General features: G+C 46.9%; 1 protein-coding gene and 1 long non-coding RNA gene across 3 annotated transcripts in view; one reads left to right on the forward strand and one right to left on the reverse strand.

Annotated features, from left to right (window-relative positions):
* Positions 1–434: 434 nt before the first annotated feature.
* Positions 435–6,838, reverse strand: LOC114050593 (proline-rich protein 15-like). Of its 2 annotated transcripts, none has more exons than XM_027872409.1 (2): positions 6,477–6,838; positions 435–3,316 (listed from the first exon to the last, which is right to left on the reverse strand). In XM_027872409.1, exon 2 carries the CDS (start codon positions 3,209–3,211, stop codon positions 2,810–2,812), a length of 402 nt encoding a protein of 133 aa, XP_027728210.1. In that variant the 5' UTR covers positions 3,212–3,316; positions 6,477–6,838; the 3' UTR covers positions 435–2,809. The 2 variants fall into 2 exon arrangements, with proteins under 2 accessions (XP_027728210.1, XP_027728211.1); XM_027872410.1 differs by lacking the exon at positions 6,477–6,838 and adding an exon at positions 3,554–3,631.
* A 173-nt stretch (positions 6,839–7,011) lies between these two features.
* Positions 7,012–18,371, forward strand: part of LOC114050594 — an 18,090-nt gene continuing 6,730 nt past the window's right edge. Inside the window, exon 1 of the long non-coding RNA XR_003570028.1 lies at positions 7,012–7,127. This is a non-coding gene — a long non-coding RNA (uncharacterized LOC114050594). The remainder of the gene's footprint in view (positions 7,128–18,371) is intronic.

The raw sequence follows: 18,371 nt of genomic DNA on the forward strand, positions 1-18,371 counted from the left end.
AGAAGAAAACAATGGTGACCTTCAAAACACATTTTAAGGTTTTCAGAATACATTATATATCCTATCATTCGATCCATAGATATAAGGTCTATGCTGTAAGTATTAATAGCATCCCTTATTTTACAGATAAGGAAATTGAGGGCTCAGAGAGGCTAAGTGATTTGTCCATGGGCACAGAGCCAGTTTCAGACACACTCCTTCCATGATACCATAAAGCCCCAATATTAACATATGGAACATTTTTCATTTCATTTCTAAGTTACATAGTTTTTGATTTGGGTTTTTTTTTTTAATGAGTACATTTCTAACTTACTATTTTCCTTTCACTCCCCTCCCTTTTTGTAGTACTTTATTTTTTCCAATTACATGTAATGACAATTTTTAACATTCATTTGCAAAAGAAAATTGAATTCCAAATTCTCTCTCCTCCCCTCCCTAAAATGATAAGCAATTTGATACAGTCCATATATGTGCAATCATGTAAACGTATTTCCATATTAGTCATGCTGTGAGAGAATACTGTTTTCCTAAACAGTCCTTGCAGGTAGTATTTCAGATCATTAAATATTTCTTCTGAAAATAGTTACTCTCATCATTTTAATTTTCTACTGACATTTTGGGTTGAGGTTTTAAAGTATGTGATGCTGACTCTCCAGACCTCTCCCCAGACAACCTCAATTCTATCACCAATTAAAATTCCTCCAAATGACCTGACAGACCTCCTCGTTTTCTCTCACGACAATCAGTCCCATCTTTTCTTTTGTCTTCTTTTTGTTAAATTTTTAAAAATATATCCAAAGTCTCCCTCCTCCAAAAAAAAACTACTTTAATTTCTCAGAATGAAAACTGATGCCCAAAAAAAGCGACTTCTTTAAAAAATAATAACTTTACAGACTCAATACTGTATTCTAATGCATATAACTGTTCGCCATCACTCAGATCAACTAGAATTTCCTTTTGAGAGGTGGTTGGTCTGTGGGTATTCACATATAAAACAACATCATCTTTTTGAATTTCCCATGTCTATTCTGTCAGTTTCCTCATGTGAACAACACTGATGGATTCATCTCAGTTCTATCCTTTTCAACTTGGTGTCTTTGGTTCATTTTCTGCTTCAACTCAGATGACAGCCTTCATGTCTGACTACTTCCCCAGTGACCCAATTTAATTTTTAAAATAGACATATATGTATATATAAATATACCCACATATATGTACACACACACACACACACACACACACACACACACACACACACACACACACACACACACACACCCTCAGGTCCCTCCTTCCACCAAATCCAGAGATTTCCTTCAGCTCCTGGCTTATAAATAATGGAAGCCTTGTCGCCAAAGTTAGTATTTCATCTGAGTTTCTCCCTATTTATAAATGCAGTGGGCTGGGGAAAGAAAGGTTCCCTCGGCCTCTTCCTGTTACAATAACTCTATTGTCATTCCCTGAAAGCAGGGGGGATTCGCTTACTCTTTCTTGAAGAGCACGGTCAAAGCAAATAGGTACGTTGTTGCGGCAAAGCTTCACCTGTTGCTTCTCATACTAAACAAAAGCATGCTTCAGCATACAGAAATCATCTGAAGCAAAGAAGCAGAACAAAAATTCTCCATTGCCCAAATGTAAAAGGTACTGTCCATCTGTTGGAAACAATTTCTCTCTCTACATCATTGTCAGTCTTTCAAAGTTTGCCTGCTTATGGAGGATGAAAAGGTTGGGTTACTAGCAACGGGAAATACAATACTCCCGGAAAAATGCTACCAAATAAAAGGTGAGTTTGGGGATCATGGCTTAGCTCTCCCTTTCTCCATTCCTCCAGAATTTGATTTGCAAATCATTCCACATTTACAGCTTTTGCCCCTGCTGTCTCTGGAAAGGGTTCTTCTAGTTAGAGCCTTATAGCTGTAATATATCTGGCAAATGATTAACTCTCTGTTCCCAAGACTTTCCTGTTTTAAGTTGGATGAGTTTCGTGATGGGGGGGGGGGGGGAGAAAGACAGAAACAGGAGTCACCCTAAAAGTCTGACTCTGCAAGCCGCTTTTAATGGTCCACACTAAAAAGAGGCATTCTTGTTTGGTGCTGCAGGATGGAAAGAAATCCAGACTGCCAAAATCACAGATTTAGAGCTGGCAGAGGACTCAGGGGTCATCCGGTCTGACCCACTCTCTTTACTGAGGAGGAGGAGGAGGAGGAGGAAAGGCCTACAGGCTCTTGACTTACTCAAGGTCACGCAGATGGAAGAACCCAGATGCAAAGCCAAGATCTGGCTTCCAGATTCCTCGATTTCCACTCCCCTGCCCTGCTTAAAAACCTTCTCGGTAGGCGTGGTTCTAAGCACACTGGTACCACCGTGGGCTGCTACTGACACTTTTAAAGTGCCTTTCCCATACAGGAAATACTGTCCTGGCACTTTGTAGAGAGAAGGTTCTGAATCACAATGGAAACTCCTCTTTGGTGGAGCTAAGTTTGAGAAGGCACTCTTCTCCTCCTCCCCCAAATAAAAAAGGGGGTGGTTGTGGAGGAAGGAACCCGTGAGTCTTTTGAAAAATAATTGTATTAAATAAACGCCAAATAGCAGGTGGTTTCTCTTAAAAGTCGATGCCTCATTGAGTCCTAAAATACCGAGAACTCCACGGTCCCTTCCATCGACAGGGTAATGAGGGCTCCCAGGGCATAATGTGGATATTAAGTTCAGATTGGGGGAGGGGGAGCAGAGCCGGTGGAGCTCCTGTCCCGCTGTACCTCCGGGCTCTCCCAAGATCTGGAGTCTGGAGGGCAGCGCCGGGGCGCCTGGGCTACTGCCTCTCATCGTGAGCGGCGCAGGGAAATTCCGAGTCCTCCTGGGGCTTGGTCCCGTCCGGGAGCAGGGTGGCCCGCACCTTCCTCTTCTCTTTGAACCTGCCGGAGCGCGAGATCTTCAGGTTGCGGCGGCTGCCGCCTGATTTCTCCTCGCCCGAACGATCGAGCCTGGTGTCGGCGGCGCCCGGGAGGCCGGGGTGCTGGCAGTCCGGGCTGGGCGGAGAGGGCTCCCTGGGGCCCCGCTGCGGGCCTGCAGGGGACGGAGGCTGCGCCCCTCCACTCCCGCCCCCACTACTGTCCTTGCCTTTCTTCCTGCTGCTGTTGGTGAATGATTTCCACCAGGGAGTGGAGCTGCTGCTGCTGCTGCCGCCGCTGCCCGGGCCGCTGCTGTCAGCCATGGCCGCTGTCCCGCTCCTGGGTCCCGGGAGGCCAAGGCCAGGTGCCTACTTACTTCTCCTCTTGTCCACTCCTGCCCCCTCCCAGCTGGAGCCGGGGGCGTTGCCCTGTGGAGGGAGAGGTAGCCAGGCTCAGTGACTCTTCCTTCCTGCCCCCGCCCCTCCCTGACACACCCCCTCCTCGGCTCCCCCCACCCCAATCTGGGCTCCATTCTGCTCTGCACCAGTGCGCCTAATCTCCGGGAGACCGGGAGGGCGGGAATGAGGGGTGCAGGCAGGCCAGGGGATATGAGTTCCGCGAAAGAACCTGAAACCAAATTCATCCTCCCCCCCAACCCCTCGTACCTGGAAACACGATCAGCTGAGCGCCCCCTGTCCCCCACAAGTCTAGGGTCGCCTGCTCTCCTCTGAGCTCGCAAACTGTCCCTGGGGGCCTCTGGGCTCGCAGAGGTGTGACCGCACCACCAGGTGGAGACTGCCTCCCAGGAGATCAGCCTCCAAAGGGCGGGTTAAACATGTGGTTTACCGAAAGGGGAATTCGGGGCTGAGGGGTGGAGTGGGGGTCAGGGCTCCGAAGAACTGGAGGAAAGCTTCCCGTCACTTGGATTAACAAGGTCCCTGGGAGTTCAAGGGAGTGGGGGTGGGGGAGAAACCAGACAGGTCTGTCCACTCAGCATGGGCAGACTTTGCACTACCCCTTGTGAGATGAAGGCTCTGGAGGCCTTTCCATGAGAAACAGGTGTTTAACCAAGCTTGGCCCAGGCCTCCCTGGTCCGGTGAAGGATGACAAATTGGAGGGGGCGGGGCAGGACTTTCAAACATTGCAGATTTTAGTTTTCTGGCCCATAGATAATAAGAGACTGCAATTTATACCCAAGTAAAAATATGAGGGCACTAGGCTCTAGTTTTTAAGAGACTAGGAACTCTTTTGCCCTATCTACAAAGGCTTTTGTACCCAGACTACTTGGCTCTGGGAAGAGGCCTGTCCCTGTCCCTCTCCCCCTCCCCCCTCCTCCCCTTTTTCCCTTGGCTATGTGGCTAACCTGCTACATTCTCTCACAGTCGGCACAAGGGGGCTTCAGAGTGTAGCCGAGCAGCCGAGAGTGGGGTAGACCCTGAGACACTATATTGTAGCCCGGTCTGTTATTGTGGGTTGGGCTCAGTCACTTATCTCTGTCCCCACAGGCGAGATAGTGGCAGAATGGGAAGGGCCCCTGGATGCAGCATCTGTGCACTGACTTGGTTTTGAATGGAAGCTCTCCCACTTAGGATCTGGAATGGCCCTTAGGGTTCATCTAATCCTAGTGGCTCAGGCAGGTTGAGGGACTTGGCCAAAGTTACATTAGTAGAAAGCAGGGGTGGGATTGGGGGCAGAGTCAGAAGCTTCCTTCCCCGGGATTATTGCTTGGTCAGCATCAGGCCTTGGGCAAATCCCTGGATCCCATCCTTCCTCAGGGGGTTGGACTAGATCAGGGGCTAAACTGGGATCTGTAAACTCGTTGTAAAATAATATTTTGATAATTACTTTTTCAATATAGTTAGGTTTCTTTTACAATCTTATTTTATTTCATGCATTTACAAACATTACTCTGAGATAACATCCATAGACTTCACCGGATTGTCAAAGGGGAGCATGAAGCACGCACACACACAAACACTAAGAACTCTTGGGAAGACAGTTTCTAAGGCCCCTGTAGCTCTACATCTATGATCAGTAAAATGAGAGTGTTTCTCCCCAATAGAAGCACTCCAGCATCTGGCTGTACAATCTTAAATTGCGTACCATGTGTTTAAAAAAATGCATCATAATTCTCAGACTTTAGATTTGTGAGTAGTCTTGAATGAAAGATGCTGAAAAGAAGAGGGAGGGGGGAGGGGGAAAGAGGGAGACAGACAGAGAGAGAGAGAGAGAGAGAGAGAGAGAGATCGGAAAAGAGACTGCCCAATTAAAGAACTTCAAACCTGTAACTAGGCTTGTTTCAATTCAGTCTTGATCTTAAGGGACATAAATGCCTCCTTTAGGAATGAAAGCAAGAGAGCCCCCCATTTAACTCTGGAGGTAAACAGTGATTACTCAGTGTTTTAACGTTCTCCTAAGGCAGCCTCCAGTTGTAGCACAAAGAGTAGGGGGCTTGGAACTCAGTTACAGCTGACTTCTGACCCATCATCCTTGTGTGCAGCCCTTTCTGACCAAAGATAAGTCACTTGCCCTCTGAATCTGCTCTCTGCTGGTGAGTGTTCTACCTCAATCTTGGGGGATGTTGTGAGGAAGCACTCTCTATAGAAATGTGACCTGTTATTATGAGGACTTTACACAGCTGATTTGTTCAGATCTCTGGTGCTCCAAGTGGGGCAGTGACAGTGATTTTTTTTCCAAAAATTTCTTTTTTTATAGGATACTTTTTAGAGTCAAAAGGGATCTCAGAGACCATTCAGTCCAAATCCCTCATTTCATCGATGAAGGAACCAGGGAGGTTCCCTGTGAGCTGCTCACAGACATACAGATATTAAGCATAAGGGATAGTATTGAAGCCCCAGTCCTCAGATAACCAGAACCAGTGGTCTTTCTACAATATCAGAAGCCCCTGGCATGTATTGGAAAGAGCCCTGACCTGAAATAGTTTCCAGCCCAGATAGGTCTACCAACTTTTTAGCTGGAACACTGGGGCAAGTCACAACTTCTCCAAATCTAGGAACATGAAGATAAAAGTCACAGGCTACCTTTGTGGACTTTGGAGGACTGTTGGGAGTTTTGTGAATTTCAAAGGGCTGGCCGCTAGAGAATCCAAACTTTGCTTGAGGAAACAAATCCCTTCTTTTGTCTAGGACAGGTCTGGGTTTTTCTCAGGCTGGCTGGATGAGAGACATCGTACTGTTCTTCTCCAGCTGGTCGGCACCTGTTACAGGGCCAGTACCCAGGAGGGCCACCTGCAGCTAAAATTGCCAAAACGCAGGTTCTTTCCCACTTCTAAGCCATATAAGCTTGTGGCCGGAGGCCACAAGGCCAGGTTCTTCCATCCTCTGTTCTCCGAAAACTGGCAGAAAGGCCGCAGCTGCCGGTCCGGGAACTGGCTGCTCTTCACACACTTATCTTGGGGGCGTGTAAGGCCAGGCCAGCGAGCAAAAGTCTTCTGACAACTAAGGGGCTGTTTGAAAAGGCGCTGGAGCAGCCAGACAGCCTGGGGCTGGCTTGCTCTTCCCAGAGTAAAAGCTCTCTCCCTCCCTTCCCGGCCCCCACCCTAAACCCCCACCTTCGGCTGATTCTCACCTGCTCTGGCTTCCTTTTCAGGGAAGAGCGGAGCGGAGAAGAAAGGGGCGCTCAGATGGGCTTCGGTCCTGAGGCGGAGTTGGGGATAGCTGAGGAGAGAGTGTGGCTGCCCTGCGCTTACTCCACTATGGCAGGAGAAGGTAGGGGGCAGTAGCCTTTCTCCGGCAGGTGTCCTGGCGCCAGGGGATGCTCCGTAGAAGGCACAGGGTTTCGGGATCCCATCCCCTCGCAGTAGGTGCCACCGGCCGCCAGTTCCCCCACAGGGAGGGAGATGGGTGGGTGGGGCAGCTGCGGAACTGCTTTCCCACGAGCTTAAGTATCTACAGCTCAGCCAGCTAGTGAGCTACCTCCGCTTGGGTCCCTCGGAGGCTCCTGGATGACCTTGGCCCCAGGGAGCTTGGCGCGCGCGCGCGGCTAGCCCCGCCAGGAGGAGGAGGAGGAGGAGGAGGAGGAGGAGGAGAAGGAGGAGGAGGAGGAGGAGACGGGCTACTCCCTTGGCGTTGAGGGGAGGGCGGGGTCCCCCGCTCCCGGGGCTTCAGGCATTGTCTGTCCTCCGCCTCCCTCCCGGGGCCAGGAGTGTCAAGGGGCCTGGCTCGGGGCGGCTGCAGAGGCGGCTGTGGACGTTCTCGGGGTTCAAGACTTCAGGTGAAGGTGAGAACTTGGCGCTGCCGCTTTCTGGCCGCCCGGATTGGGCCGAGGTGGCGCCAGCCAAGGGGGTTTGATTGGAGCTGCGGGCGCCGAGAGTCCGGGAGGAGGCGGGCTAGCAGACTGGCACACCTGGGCGGGAGTGAGGGGGCTGACAGGCACACCTGGGGGGTGGGGGAGCTGACGGGTAGCTGATGGGAGGGGGTAAGGGGGGGGGGGGGGGGGGGGTGAGCAAGTGCTCGGGGTGACCGAGATTCGGAGGCAGAGAGAGGCAGAGGAGAGAGGAGCAGGACGTCAGTTCACTCTCACCAGCCCCATCTTTGCAAAACTTCTGTTCTCCTAGTGTGCGGAGCCCCGGGACTTGGAGCCAGGAGTACCAAGGCACGTTAGCTGTGTCACCCTGAACAAATTCCTTAATTTCTTGAATCTCGTGTTCATTTTTAAAACGAGGAGATAAAGGACCTGCTCTACCTCCCTCACAGGACTGACGTGAGGTTCCTCTGAAATGGCGTGTGTCCGAAAAGCCCTTTGCAGACCTTTAAAGGCCGATGGAGGTGTCAGCCCTTGATTTTGGGGGGCGGCGGCGAGATTTTTTATTTCACCCGGATAAACAGGGGCTGCCGAAGAAAACGCCCTCTTCCTTTTGTCCCTCTGCTCGGCAAAGTAGAGCTATAGAGTTTCCTGAGACACTGAGTGTGTAAATGACCTGGCTGGGGTCACACAATCTGTATCAGAGGCAGTCCTTGAACTCAGATCTCCCTCACTTTCCAGCTAAGATGCCTGGAGCATGGCCCTTGCTGCCTCGTCGTCTTCCTTTTGGTAATAGATTATGTTAACTTGTTATTTGGCTAATAAGTGACACCCACTGTTGTCGTTGGGCCGCTGCTCTCCTTGCCTACCAGCTCTGCAGAGCCCTTTGCTTCTCTAGAGTTGGGGAGTCCCAAATAAAGTGTTCTTTGGGGCAAAGGGTTTTCAGCTTCCAGGTTCATCTGAAATGTTATCCTCAGGAGACTCAAGAAATTTAGCAACCCAGGAGTTAGGGTAATGAAATTCCCTTCTCCCCAAATTAGGAGTAGGAGAGAAATGTGACTCTTGGAAGGTTTAGATCTGTAGGTACAGGGAGATGTACATAGGAATGTTTCATACGGCCATGGATTTAGAGGCCAAGCTCTGATGGAGGCAGGAGCAAGCCAAAAGCCTCCTCCATCTCCTCCTTTGCTTTTTGCCCCTACTTCCTAGCAGTTGTTTCTCAGTATTTCAAGGAGGCCCACCTACGGGCCCAGCTACATACGCTGGGCTAGTCTTTTAAGGGGAGGGAAAGCTTGTGCTTTCTTGTCACTAAAAGCATAAAAATGCCCAGCCTAGGGAGACTTTGGATCTGAACTTTTAGCAGAACCCCTGTTGCCCCCAGGGAATGATGTGTCCATTTGTCATGGTGACTGTGGAGGGGGAGGAGATTAGTTTTGTATCCCCCCTTCAAATTTAAAAGTGCATGTTTTTTACCACATTCTATGGTCCCTGAGGACCTCATTATGTTTTAACTCCCGAGCCTGAATGGCCAGACAGGGACCAGCAGGTGGGAACTTTCTCCACCAATATAGGTCAACTTCTCCCTAACAAAAACATCATAACTGGCTTGATGTGATACTTTAAGGTTCAAAAAACCATTTATTTCCATGACCTCATTAGGACCTCACACAAACCCTGACTGACAGGTACTGTGGATGTTTTTATCCTTATTTGACAGCTAAAGAAACAGGCTGAAAGGTAAAGTAATTCACTAACTTGCCAATAGGCACACAGCTAGTAAATGTCAAAGGCAGCATTTGAACCCAGGTCTTCCTGACTCTGCTATACCATGCTGCTGCTTATATATGTGCATAGAGGAGCATATCTTACAAGCTAGAAGAGTTTGGCATCTGCCTGTCAATGGGTCTCTGGATTTGTGGATACATTGATATGAATACTCTTTTCAGTTGTGCTGATCACTACCTTCTCATTGTGACAATGTCTTTCCATTCATCCTCCGAAGACAAGCTACCTCATGCACTGCCTATTCTTCCCCAGCCTCTCTGCTGATCTCCAGTCTCACAACTCCAACTGCCTTTCAGACCCCTTAAACTCAGAGTCCAACACTCCAACCCAGTCCAACACAGAACTCATCATCTTTCTCCCTAAACCCTTCGCTGCCCCTCCTAACTTTCCTATTACTGTCAAGGGCACCGTGAACCTCCTAGGCCCTTAGGCTCACAACCTTCCTCACTGTCTCTCACTCCCCATAGCCAATCTGTTCCCAAAGTCTATCGATTTCACCTTTGTAACGTCTCTCTCTTATGCCCTCTTCTCTCCTCTGACACTACCTCATCACCTCATGCCTGGACTATTGAAATAGTGGTGGGTCTGCCTGCCTTAAGTCTCTCACTTCTCCAATCCACCCTCCCTCCATTGAGCCACCAAAGGGATTTTCCTAAAGTACAGGTCTGATCATGTCACCCCTTACTCAGTAAACCCCAATGACTCCCTATTGCCTCTGGAATCAAATACAAGATGCTCAGTTTGACTTTCAAAGTCCTTTACAACCTAGCCCCCCCCCCCCCCTTCCCATCCCCCCCCCCCCACCGTGTCTCTGGCCTCCTTGCTCTTCCTCAAATAACACCCTCCATCTCTTGGCTCTGGGCATTCTCTGTGGCCGTCCCCCATTCCTGGTACACTCTCCCTCCTCATCTCTGCCTCCTGGCTTCCCTGACTTCTTTTAAATCCCAATAAAAATCCCATCTTCTCCACTAAGCCTTTCCCAACCCCTCTTAATTCCAGTGCCTTCTTTCTCTTATTTCCTATTTACCCCGAACATGGCTTGTTCACACATAATTGTTTATGTGCTGTCTCCCCCATTAGATTGTAAGCTCTTCTAGAACAGAGACTTTCTTTTGCCTCTTTTTGTATCCCGGGTGCTTAGCACAGTGCCTGGCACATAGTAGGCACTTATTAAATGTTTATTGACTGCCTGATTAGCTTCTGCTAGGTCTGTTACCATTATGTAGGTGCTGGTGTTGTGCGTTTATCTTTTTGTTCTTACAACATGATGGATTCCCCTCTTTTCTCATCACACATTTTCTTCCTAGGGGAAATCCTTTTTCTCACTTCCTTTGGTGCAGGTCAGTGCCAGCTTTAGGTTACAAACCATTTTCTAGATTTTGGACATGACCTGCTTCCATCAGGCAGAGCGTCACAAATGCATTTTTTCAAACAGGATTCTCCTCTCTGCGTCAGTAACTCTACAGAGGGGACCTACCATAGCATTGCCTAACTCTGCTGCACTGGAGACAAATAAGAGAAACGCAACTCTTGCTGCACTGTTTTTTGTGAATTATAGAGCACACAAGAAGTAGTGATGGATGAAAACTTAAAAGGTGTCGGTATGGTTCTGTCCTCAAGGAAAAGAGGAAGGAAATAATTCTTGTACCGTGTTTGACCTAAGTCTATCTTTAAAATCAAATTACTTCAGTGTCCCGGAGTATCTGTTGACCATTATGTTTGACTCTACCCCAGGCTGTCTTTTCACTTTGGACACAGGTAGTCAAGGTCCCCCTTCAAGCATTGTCCTAATTCCACCTCTGAGAATCTCCACAGCAGCGTCCTGGTCCTGGACAGCCTGCTCCAGGCTCTTTGCCTGCCTTCTCCCATTTTTACCTCCTTCATGAAGCATTTCTAAGCTTTAGGTCAGTTGATCTCTCTGTCTACCCTTCCTAACCTGGACACAAACTTTTCAGATATTTTGCCTTTATTTCCCATCAGCAATCTTCCTCTCCCCTCCTTCCCCCACCCCCAACTTTTGAAATGCATTTGTGAGTCAGCAATGGGACATGACAGCTGGAAAAACACATTTAATATTGGGTTGTACTTAAAAAGGGATTAGAGAAGGAATGATTTTGTTCTGCTCTACTGTAGTCTACCTCCTCCCTAGGAGACCTTGGCCAAGTCTCTTTGTACCACAGTTTCCTTGGGGGTCTCTTTTAGTTCTAACTCTGTATTCCTATGTACACATCTGGAATGTTTGGTTTAGTTTTAGGAAGCATTTCTATCTTTCGAGGAAGGATTTGACAAGCTGGAGAGTTCAGAGAAGTGTGCCCAGAGTTGTGAAACGCCATGTTGAAATGGGCTGCAGGAAGTGGGGATGTTCAACTTCAAAAAGAGAAGATGAGGAGGTGGGCATGGTAGCTGCCTTCAAGTGCTCAAAGGGGATCCCAATGGTGAGGAATTAGACATTTTTGTTCTGACCTTGGAGAACAGGACTAAAGTGGCTAATTTAGACTTGATCCAAAGCAAACTTCCTTAAATCCAGAGCCATCCCAAGGTGCAGTGGTCTGCCTCAGGAGGCGGTGGGCTCCTCCCTCACTGGACGACTTCAAACAAAGACTGAATGACTGCTTTCCCAGGATACTGTAGAGGGCATTCCTAGCCAAATTGGCGATGGGTTGAATTAGAGTTCCCCTTCCAACTTGAAGATGTTGGGATTCTAGGGATTCTAGGATTCTGACTCCGATTAAGAATAACTGAAGATGTCTATGGGAACTTGGGGTGTTCTATAGTAAACACTTGTGGTATTCCCTCACAACATGCTCTGCTATGCAGCAAAACAATATATCGTGTCTGAGACAGTGGAGGTCAGACAACAACAAGCACTTATTAAGTGCTTACTGTGTGCCAAGCACTGTGCTAAGCACTGGAATGTTTGTCTTTTGTTAAAATTCTTCCATTGGAATATTCTTTAACAAAATGAAATTTAGTAGGCTCTGATAAAAAGTATCAATCCAATTATAATTTATATGTAAACTAAAAATAAAGTCATTTCCCTTCCAATTTTATTTATTAACTCTAGATAGCTATTTCATGTGAACAAAAAAATGTTTAGAATACCCAGAGGGTCAGCAAAAAGTTTTTTTTTTTTTTTTTACACCAGAGTCATAGGCATTTTTACAACTTCTTTCAGGGGTGGATCCATCTAGAAATGTCTTCCTCAAGCCTTCGGACTGAGCACTGGACACTTAATCTGTTTAGCATAATGAAGTTGGATTTGCAGAGGGTCACTGGGTCATATTTTCCTTTTATTTTAATGGTACCTGCAATGTGGTCATTCTCTAGAATGGGAAAGAAGATCTGTACAAAATCAGAAGTAGATGGAGGTGCATACCTAGCATCTCCCCAACCACAGAGTGAGAGTGAGAAGTCAGTCCTCCATGTAACTGACAAGACGCCATCTTGTCCAGTGGGGCTTCCTTCAGGTCAAGCTGTTCTATTACATCTAGTAGGGAAGGCTCTGGCTCCAACAGTTTAACCAGGAAATTGTAACACTTGAGGATTGAGGAACTGGTGGCAGGTACTAACCTCATCCCATAAGGCCAAACACCTGGAGTGGAAAGTAGCATTGGTTCTGACACTGCCCAGTCGACCCAACTCTCACACTGGGAACTTCATGCACTGATGATAAATGTACTCACTCAATTCTGCCACTAGTCTAGAGAAATCTTTGTTCTTAACACAACACAAACTGTGTATAGTTCTAACAGCTTTTAAGGCAGACTCTAACTCCTCTTTATTGGTGCTCACTCTCTGTTTTTTTTCATAGAGGAATTTTCATTAGGAAACCTAATTACAGGTAAATCAAATTGCTTATTAAATGCGTAAATTCAAAGCATTACTAAGAGACTATGTACCTTATGAAACTATTGTCCTAGGGGTGAAAGAGACTAAAAATACACTTGTTTATGAGAGACAGTGTGAAATAGAGGATGAAAGACTGGCCCTATGGGATAGTAGAAAGAGCTTGGTCTTTGGGGTCAAGGACCTGGGTTCAAATCCTGCCTGTGATCCTTATTACCTATGTGGCCTTGGGCAAGTCACTTAACCTTGATGGGCTTCAGTTTCCTCAGTTATAAAATTAAGGGGTGGGGGTGTAGACTAGATGGTTTCTCAGGTTCCTTCCAGCTTTAAAGCAATGATCTTATGTGTGTTCAGGCCCCACTCCTGATATACTCTGACCATGTGGCCCCAGGCAAATCACTAAACCTCTCAGTGCTTAAGGAGACTTTTTAATACTGTAAGTTGCAGAGAAAGTAAGGACCTGACAGAAAAATGGGAAAAGGACCCACATGTACAAAAATATTTATAGCAGCTCTTTCTGTGGTGGCCAAGAATTGGAAATTGAGGGGATGCCCATCAATTGGGGAATGGCTGAACAAGTTGTAGTTTATGAATGTAGTGGAATACTATTGTGCTGTGAGAAATGATGAACAGGCAGACTTCAGGAAAACCTGGAAAGACTTGTATGGACTGATGCTGAGTGAAGTGGGCAGAACCAGGAGAACACTGTATACTGTAACAGCCACGTTATGAGATGACTAACTGTGATAGATTTAACCCTTCTTAGCAATGCAAGGATCTAAGACATCTCTAAAAGTCTCATGATGGAAAATGCTATCTACATCCAGAGAAAGAGCTATGGAGTTTGAATGCAAATGGAAGCATACTATTTGCTCTTTTTTTTTTCTTCTGCTTTGTGTTGTTTCCTCTTCCTTGTGGTTCCTCCTATTGGTTCTAATTCTTTTTTACAACACGACTAATGTGAAAATATGTTTAATAAGAGTGTATATGTAGAGCCTATATCAAATTTTGTGCCATCTTGGGGAGGGAGGTGGAGAGGGAGGGGGAGAAAAATTTAAAACTCAAAAGTTTATGGAAGTGAGTGTCAAAAACTAAAAATTAATCAATTAATTAAAAAAAGAAAAGAGCATAGGAACCTGAAAAGGTAGAGGGAGTTTTCTCCCCATTCTGCAGGTTCTGTTCTAGGTTCTCATCAGCTCATACTGGGACTATTACATTAGTCTTCTAGCTTATCTCCCTGTCTCAAGTATTTCCCCAGCCTAGCTCATCCTCTACTCAGCTGCCAATGTGATTGTCCTAACTCAAAGGTGTGACCATTCACTCCCTCCTCGGTAAACTCCAGTGGCTGCCTGTTCCCTCCAGGATAAGATATGTAATCATCTCTGGCATGAGAGCTCTTCATCCCAGCTCCTTTTCCTTCCTACCCTTTTCTTCCCTCCATATACTCTATGATCTAATGACACTATTCTTCTCACTGTGCTTCACACAAGATACACCATCTCCCAACTGTGGCCTTTTTTTTTGGCTGTCCTCCAGACTTTGAATGGTTGTTCTTTTCACCTCAACCTCTCTGACTTCTTTCATGACTTTGCTCAAACCGCACATTCTGCAGTAGAACTCCCCTGTCCCTGGCAATGCCCTTCCCCCCACCCCTGCCCCAAATCTTCTCTAAGAGATGACCTCCTATTTACACTGTCTACATCTTGTATGTGCACAGTTGTGTGCATGTCACCTCCCATGTTAGACTGTGAAACTCCTGAGGGCAGAGACTGTTTTTGCTTTTCTTGTTCTCTTAGCACCCAACATAAAAAGTACTCAATAAATTCTTGTTGACTGACTAATCCCCTACAGACTATATAGATACATGCATGGATATGATGAGATCTTAGAACACCTCACTCTCCAAAGGATCAGGGGGCAAGTGACCAGAAGGTCAATGAACAGAATCATGATGGGTGAAAGTTGGCTCTGTCATCTTTGCAATAATGGTCTACTTACAGAAAATGGAGAAAATATTATCGTTAAAGGCATGTGTGATTGGAAAAATAGGAGGCTCAGCCATGGAGTAAAAAGATGGAATCACAAATGGGAAACCTAAGTGTTGGAGGAATTGCCATGAAGTGTAAAAAAAGATCTAGGCTTTATCAGACAGGAGAAACACTACCCTACCTGATCTGTAGCTGACCGAGAAATTCTTTAACCATACGCGCTCCAAAATGGTCATGGATTCTCTTCTTGAAGATATCAGGTGAGGGGAATTCCCTTCCTCCTAGGGCATCCCTCTGTGGAGAAGCTATAGGAGAACATGTCGATGAGAAGTCATGGATGGCTCGCACTCCATGTCCACGTGGATGCCCACACAGAGCCATTGAATCCTTGCATATATGCCATTCCTGGGGAGGCACCATCTGATCATCTGGTGGAAATCGGCTCTGAGAATGCACATCCCACGTAACTTGGTGAGGGAATAAAGATAAGGAAGCCTGTCAAAGACATCAAGTTCCCCTGAGACCGAGTTCCCAAGCCTGCAGAGAATGGCCTCTCTGGAAGAGAAGCCTGTGACTCACTGTTATCCTTTGACAGAGAAGAGTTGGTTCTGCTTTGTTCACCAGGTGACCGAAGCCTGAGCTTTTTCTCTGTGGTCTGTAGCCCATGACATCACAGGATGTGCAGAGAGGAGGTGGCTACCTGCTGAGAGGGCCAGGAAGGCAGCCAGAGCAAACCTTCTGGTTTGGTCACCTGGGAGATGCCTGGAGCCCTGCTTCCCCAGTTGGCTAGCTCCTGGTGGTAGGGGGTACCATGTTGTTAGCCACACAGCAGCCTCATGTGGTATCCTATTTTGGGAAAGAGCAATAATAATAATGGCCCAGCATTCTGTGGCCCTTTAAGGTTTACAAAGCATCTTCCTCACAACTACTTACCTCTTCTGAGGGACCTTCACATTTTACAGTTGAGGAAACAGAAGTTAAGTGACTGGGATAAGATCACACAGCTGGTAGATGGTAGAACTCTTGAACCTTGTGTCTTCTGACTTAAAGACCAGAATGACAGAATCACAGGATTTGGTACCTGGAAGTAACCTCAGTGGACGTCTAGTCTAACTCATCCTCTAAGGAATCCTCAATGAAAAATCCTCCCTAAGTGGTTATCCAGTCTTGGTTTGAAGACTGCCGAGGAAGAGTGAAGCAACCTCTTTCCTACCTCTTGAAGCAACCCTTTCCACTTTGGGCAACTCAAACTGAAAGGAAGTATTTTTGTGACTAACGTGCAACATCAACGATAACAATGCTACTGAACCCTTCTTTATAACCAAACCAATTGCTGTAGCAGCCGCATCTGACAACACATGCACCATTATGCACCTGTAGCCCTCCACTTCTCTGCAGAGAGGGGGAAATGTCTCTCATTACCTGTCCTCTTTGACCAGGAGTTCTCCACCATTTTTGTATCGTGGTCTCCTCTGGCAGTCTGCTGACACCTATGGACCTCGTTCTCAAAAATCATGTTCTTATATAATTGAAAGAAGTACTAAATTTCTGTTGAAGGCTAGCAAAAATAAAGATGAATTATTTTTCCCCATCTAAGCTCATGAACCCCCCTGAAATCTATCCATAGACACCGAGGTAAGAATCCTGTCTTAGACCAAGCTTGGTCACCCTAACTCATCAGTTTATCTGCCCTTTAGAGTTGCTCACCTTCGTGGTATTAGAGTCTGCCTGGAGGCAGTGGGGCAGAGAGGCTAGAATGTGTTGGACAAGGAGTCAGGAAGACCCAGGTCCACTTACTAATGCTATATGAATCACTTTAGCCTCTCTGAGGCTTAGTTGTTCAGTCATTTCAGTCTTGTCCAACTCTCCATGACCTGATTTGGGGTTTTCTTGGCAAAGATACTGGAGTGGTTTGCCATTTCCTTTTCTAGCTCATTTTACAGATGAGGAAACTGAGGCAAACAAGGTTAAGTGACTTGCCCAGGGTCACACAACTAGTAAGTGTCTGAGGCCGGATTTGGACTCAGGAAGATCAGCCTTCTGACTCCAGACCCAGCACTCTATCTGCTGTGTCACCTGGCTGCCCCTGGGGATACTCACTTCACTGTATTAGTTCATAGGAATCTTCCCATGGTTCTCCTTCAGGGTTATCTTCTATTATTTTGAATAAAAATTGGATTCTAAGTAACTAGGGTTAGAATGTAGGCACTCTGAGGCCAAGGACTATTTTTGGCCTTTTTTGTACCTTCAGTGCTTAGCATAGTGCCTGACATACAGTAGGTGCTAAATAAAGACTTGTTGAATGACCAAATCAAAGGAATCCCTCAGAAAAGGAAGGAATCTTAAAAACCACTTGGTTCAGTCCCTTCATTTGACAGATGAGGGAACTGAGTCCCAGAAAGGTTAAGTGATTTGTTCCAAGTCATGAAGTAGTGATTTTGGATTTGGACTCAAGACCACTGATTCCAAATTGAGTTAGCCCCTTTTCCATCATGCCCTGGGTGCCCCACCCCCAAAAAGGGTCAGTGGATTTAAGATAAATTCTCAGAAGGGAAGGTTGGGCTGTGGACTGAGCACAGACTAAGGGAGCAAGGAACCTTAAAAAAATTCACGCTTCATTAAGCCTTCAAATCTTCCTCCACGCTGTGTGTTTCTGAATCAGACCAGTCCAAGAAGGGAAAGAATGAGATCATGTTTGTTTATGCTCTTGTGACCCGAGAGGCATTGTTCCTATTTACTTTATGATTTATTGGTCCAGGTTGGTCCTAAGCGCCTCCTTTTATGTTGTACGAGAAAACTGCCACCGTTGCTTGGGAAGGAGCCGATAGGAGGCGAGGCAATGGACCTGAGGAGAGGTGGGAATGCTTCCAAATGCTTAGATTGAATGCTGTGTGGAGCTCTGGGTTACTGAGTTAAGGAAGGGCTCAGGGATAGACTGAATAAATGCAACCTACAATATCCAGTCCCCTTTTCAGCCATTTGTCATCAACTTCTCTTCCAAAGGCTAGACCTGATAAGGTTAAGTATGGCCTTAGACATTTACTAGCGATGTGACCTTGAGAAAGTCACTTAACAGTTTCTTCAATGAAGTGGGGGTGATCATAGCACTTACCTCAAATGAGATAATATATGTCAAGTACTGGGAAGACCTTGAAAGGCTATTTTGTTGCGGCTACTCCTCCTCCTCCTCCTCCTCCTCCTGCTGCTGCTGCTGCCGCTACTGTACTCCATAGGTCTCCCAACGAGTGGAGCCCTGGGTGAGATCATAGGATGGTAGACAAAGAATTAGAAGGGGACTTTGGGATCAACAATCCACCCTCCTAATTTTACGGATGAGGAAACTCAAGCTCAGAGACGCGCAAAGCCTCGCACAGGTCACCCAGACAATGATGAGCAGAGCCAGGACTTGAAATCAGGTCTTTGGACTCCGAACCCAGCGTTTTTCCATTGCTGGCCTCTAAACCCACTTCCTATTGTGAGAGCCCTTTCACTGCTGGGACTTTCCTGACTCGGCCTCCGCGTCACTGCGTTCAGACCTTGTCTCCCAGAGTGACCTTGTCGTCGAACCCTCTCGACCTCGGGCTCCCAGCCCCGGCCCGTG

This window comes from Vombatus ursinus, unplaced genomic scaffold (genome assembly GCF_900497805.2).
Source record: "Vombatus ursinus unplaced genomic scaffold, bare-nosed wombat genome assembly UNPS02014799.1, whole genome shotgun sequence".
NCBI lineage: Eukaryota > Metazoa > Chordata > Mammalia > Diprotodontia > Vombatidae > Vombatus > Vombatus ursinus.

What these genes read in the sequence shown, in the direction of transcription:
- LOC114050593 (XM_027872409.1), bottom strand. Translation starts at nt 3,211, where the DNA reads ATGGCTGACAGCAGCGGCCCGGGCAGCGGCGGCAGCAGCAGCAGCAGC.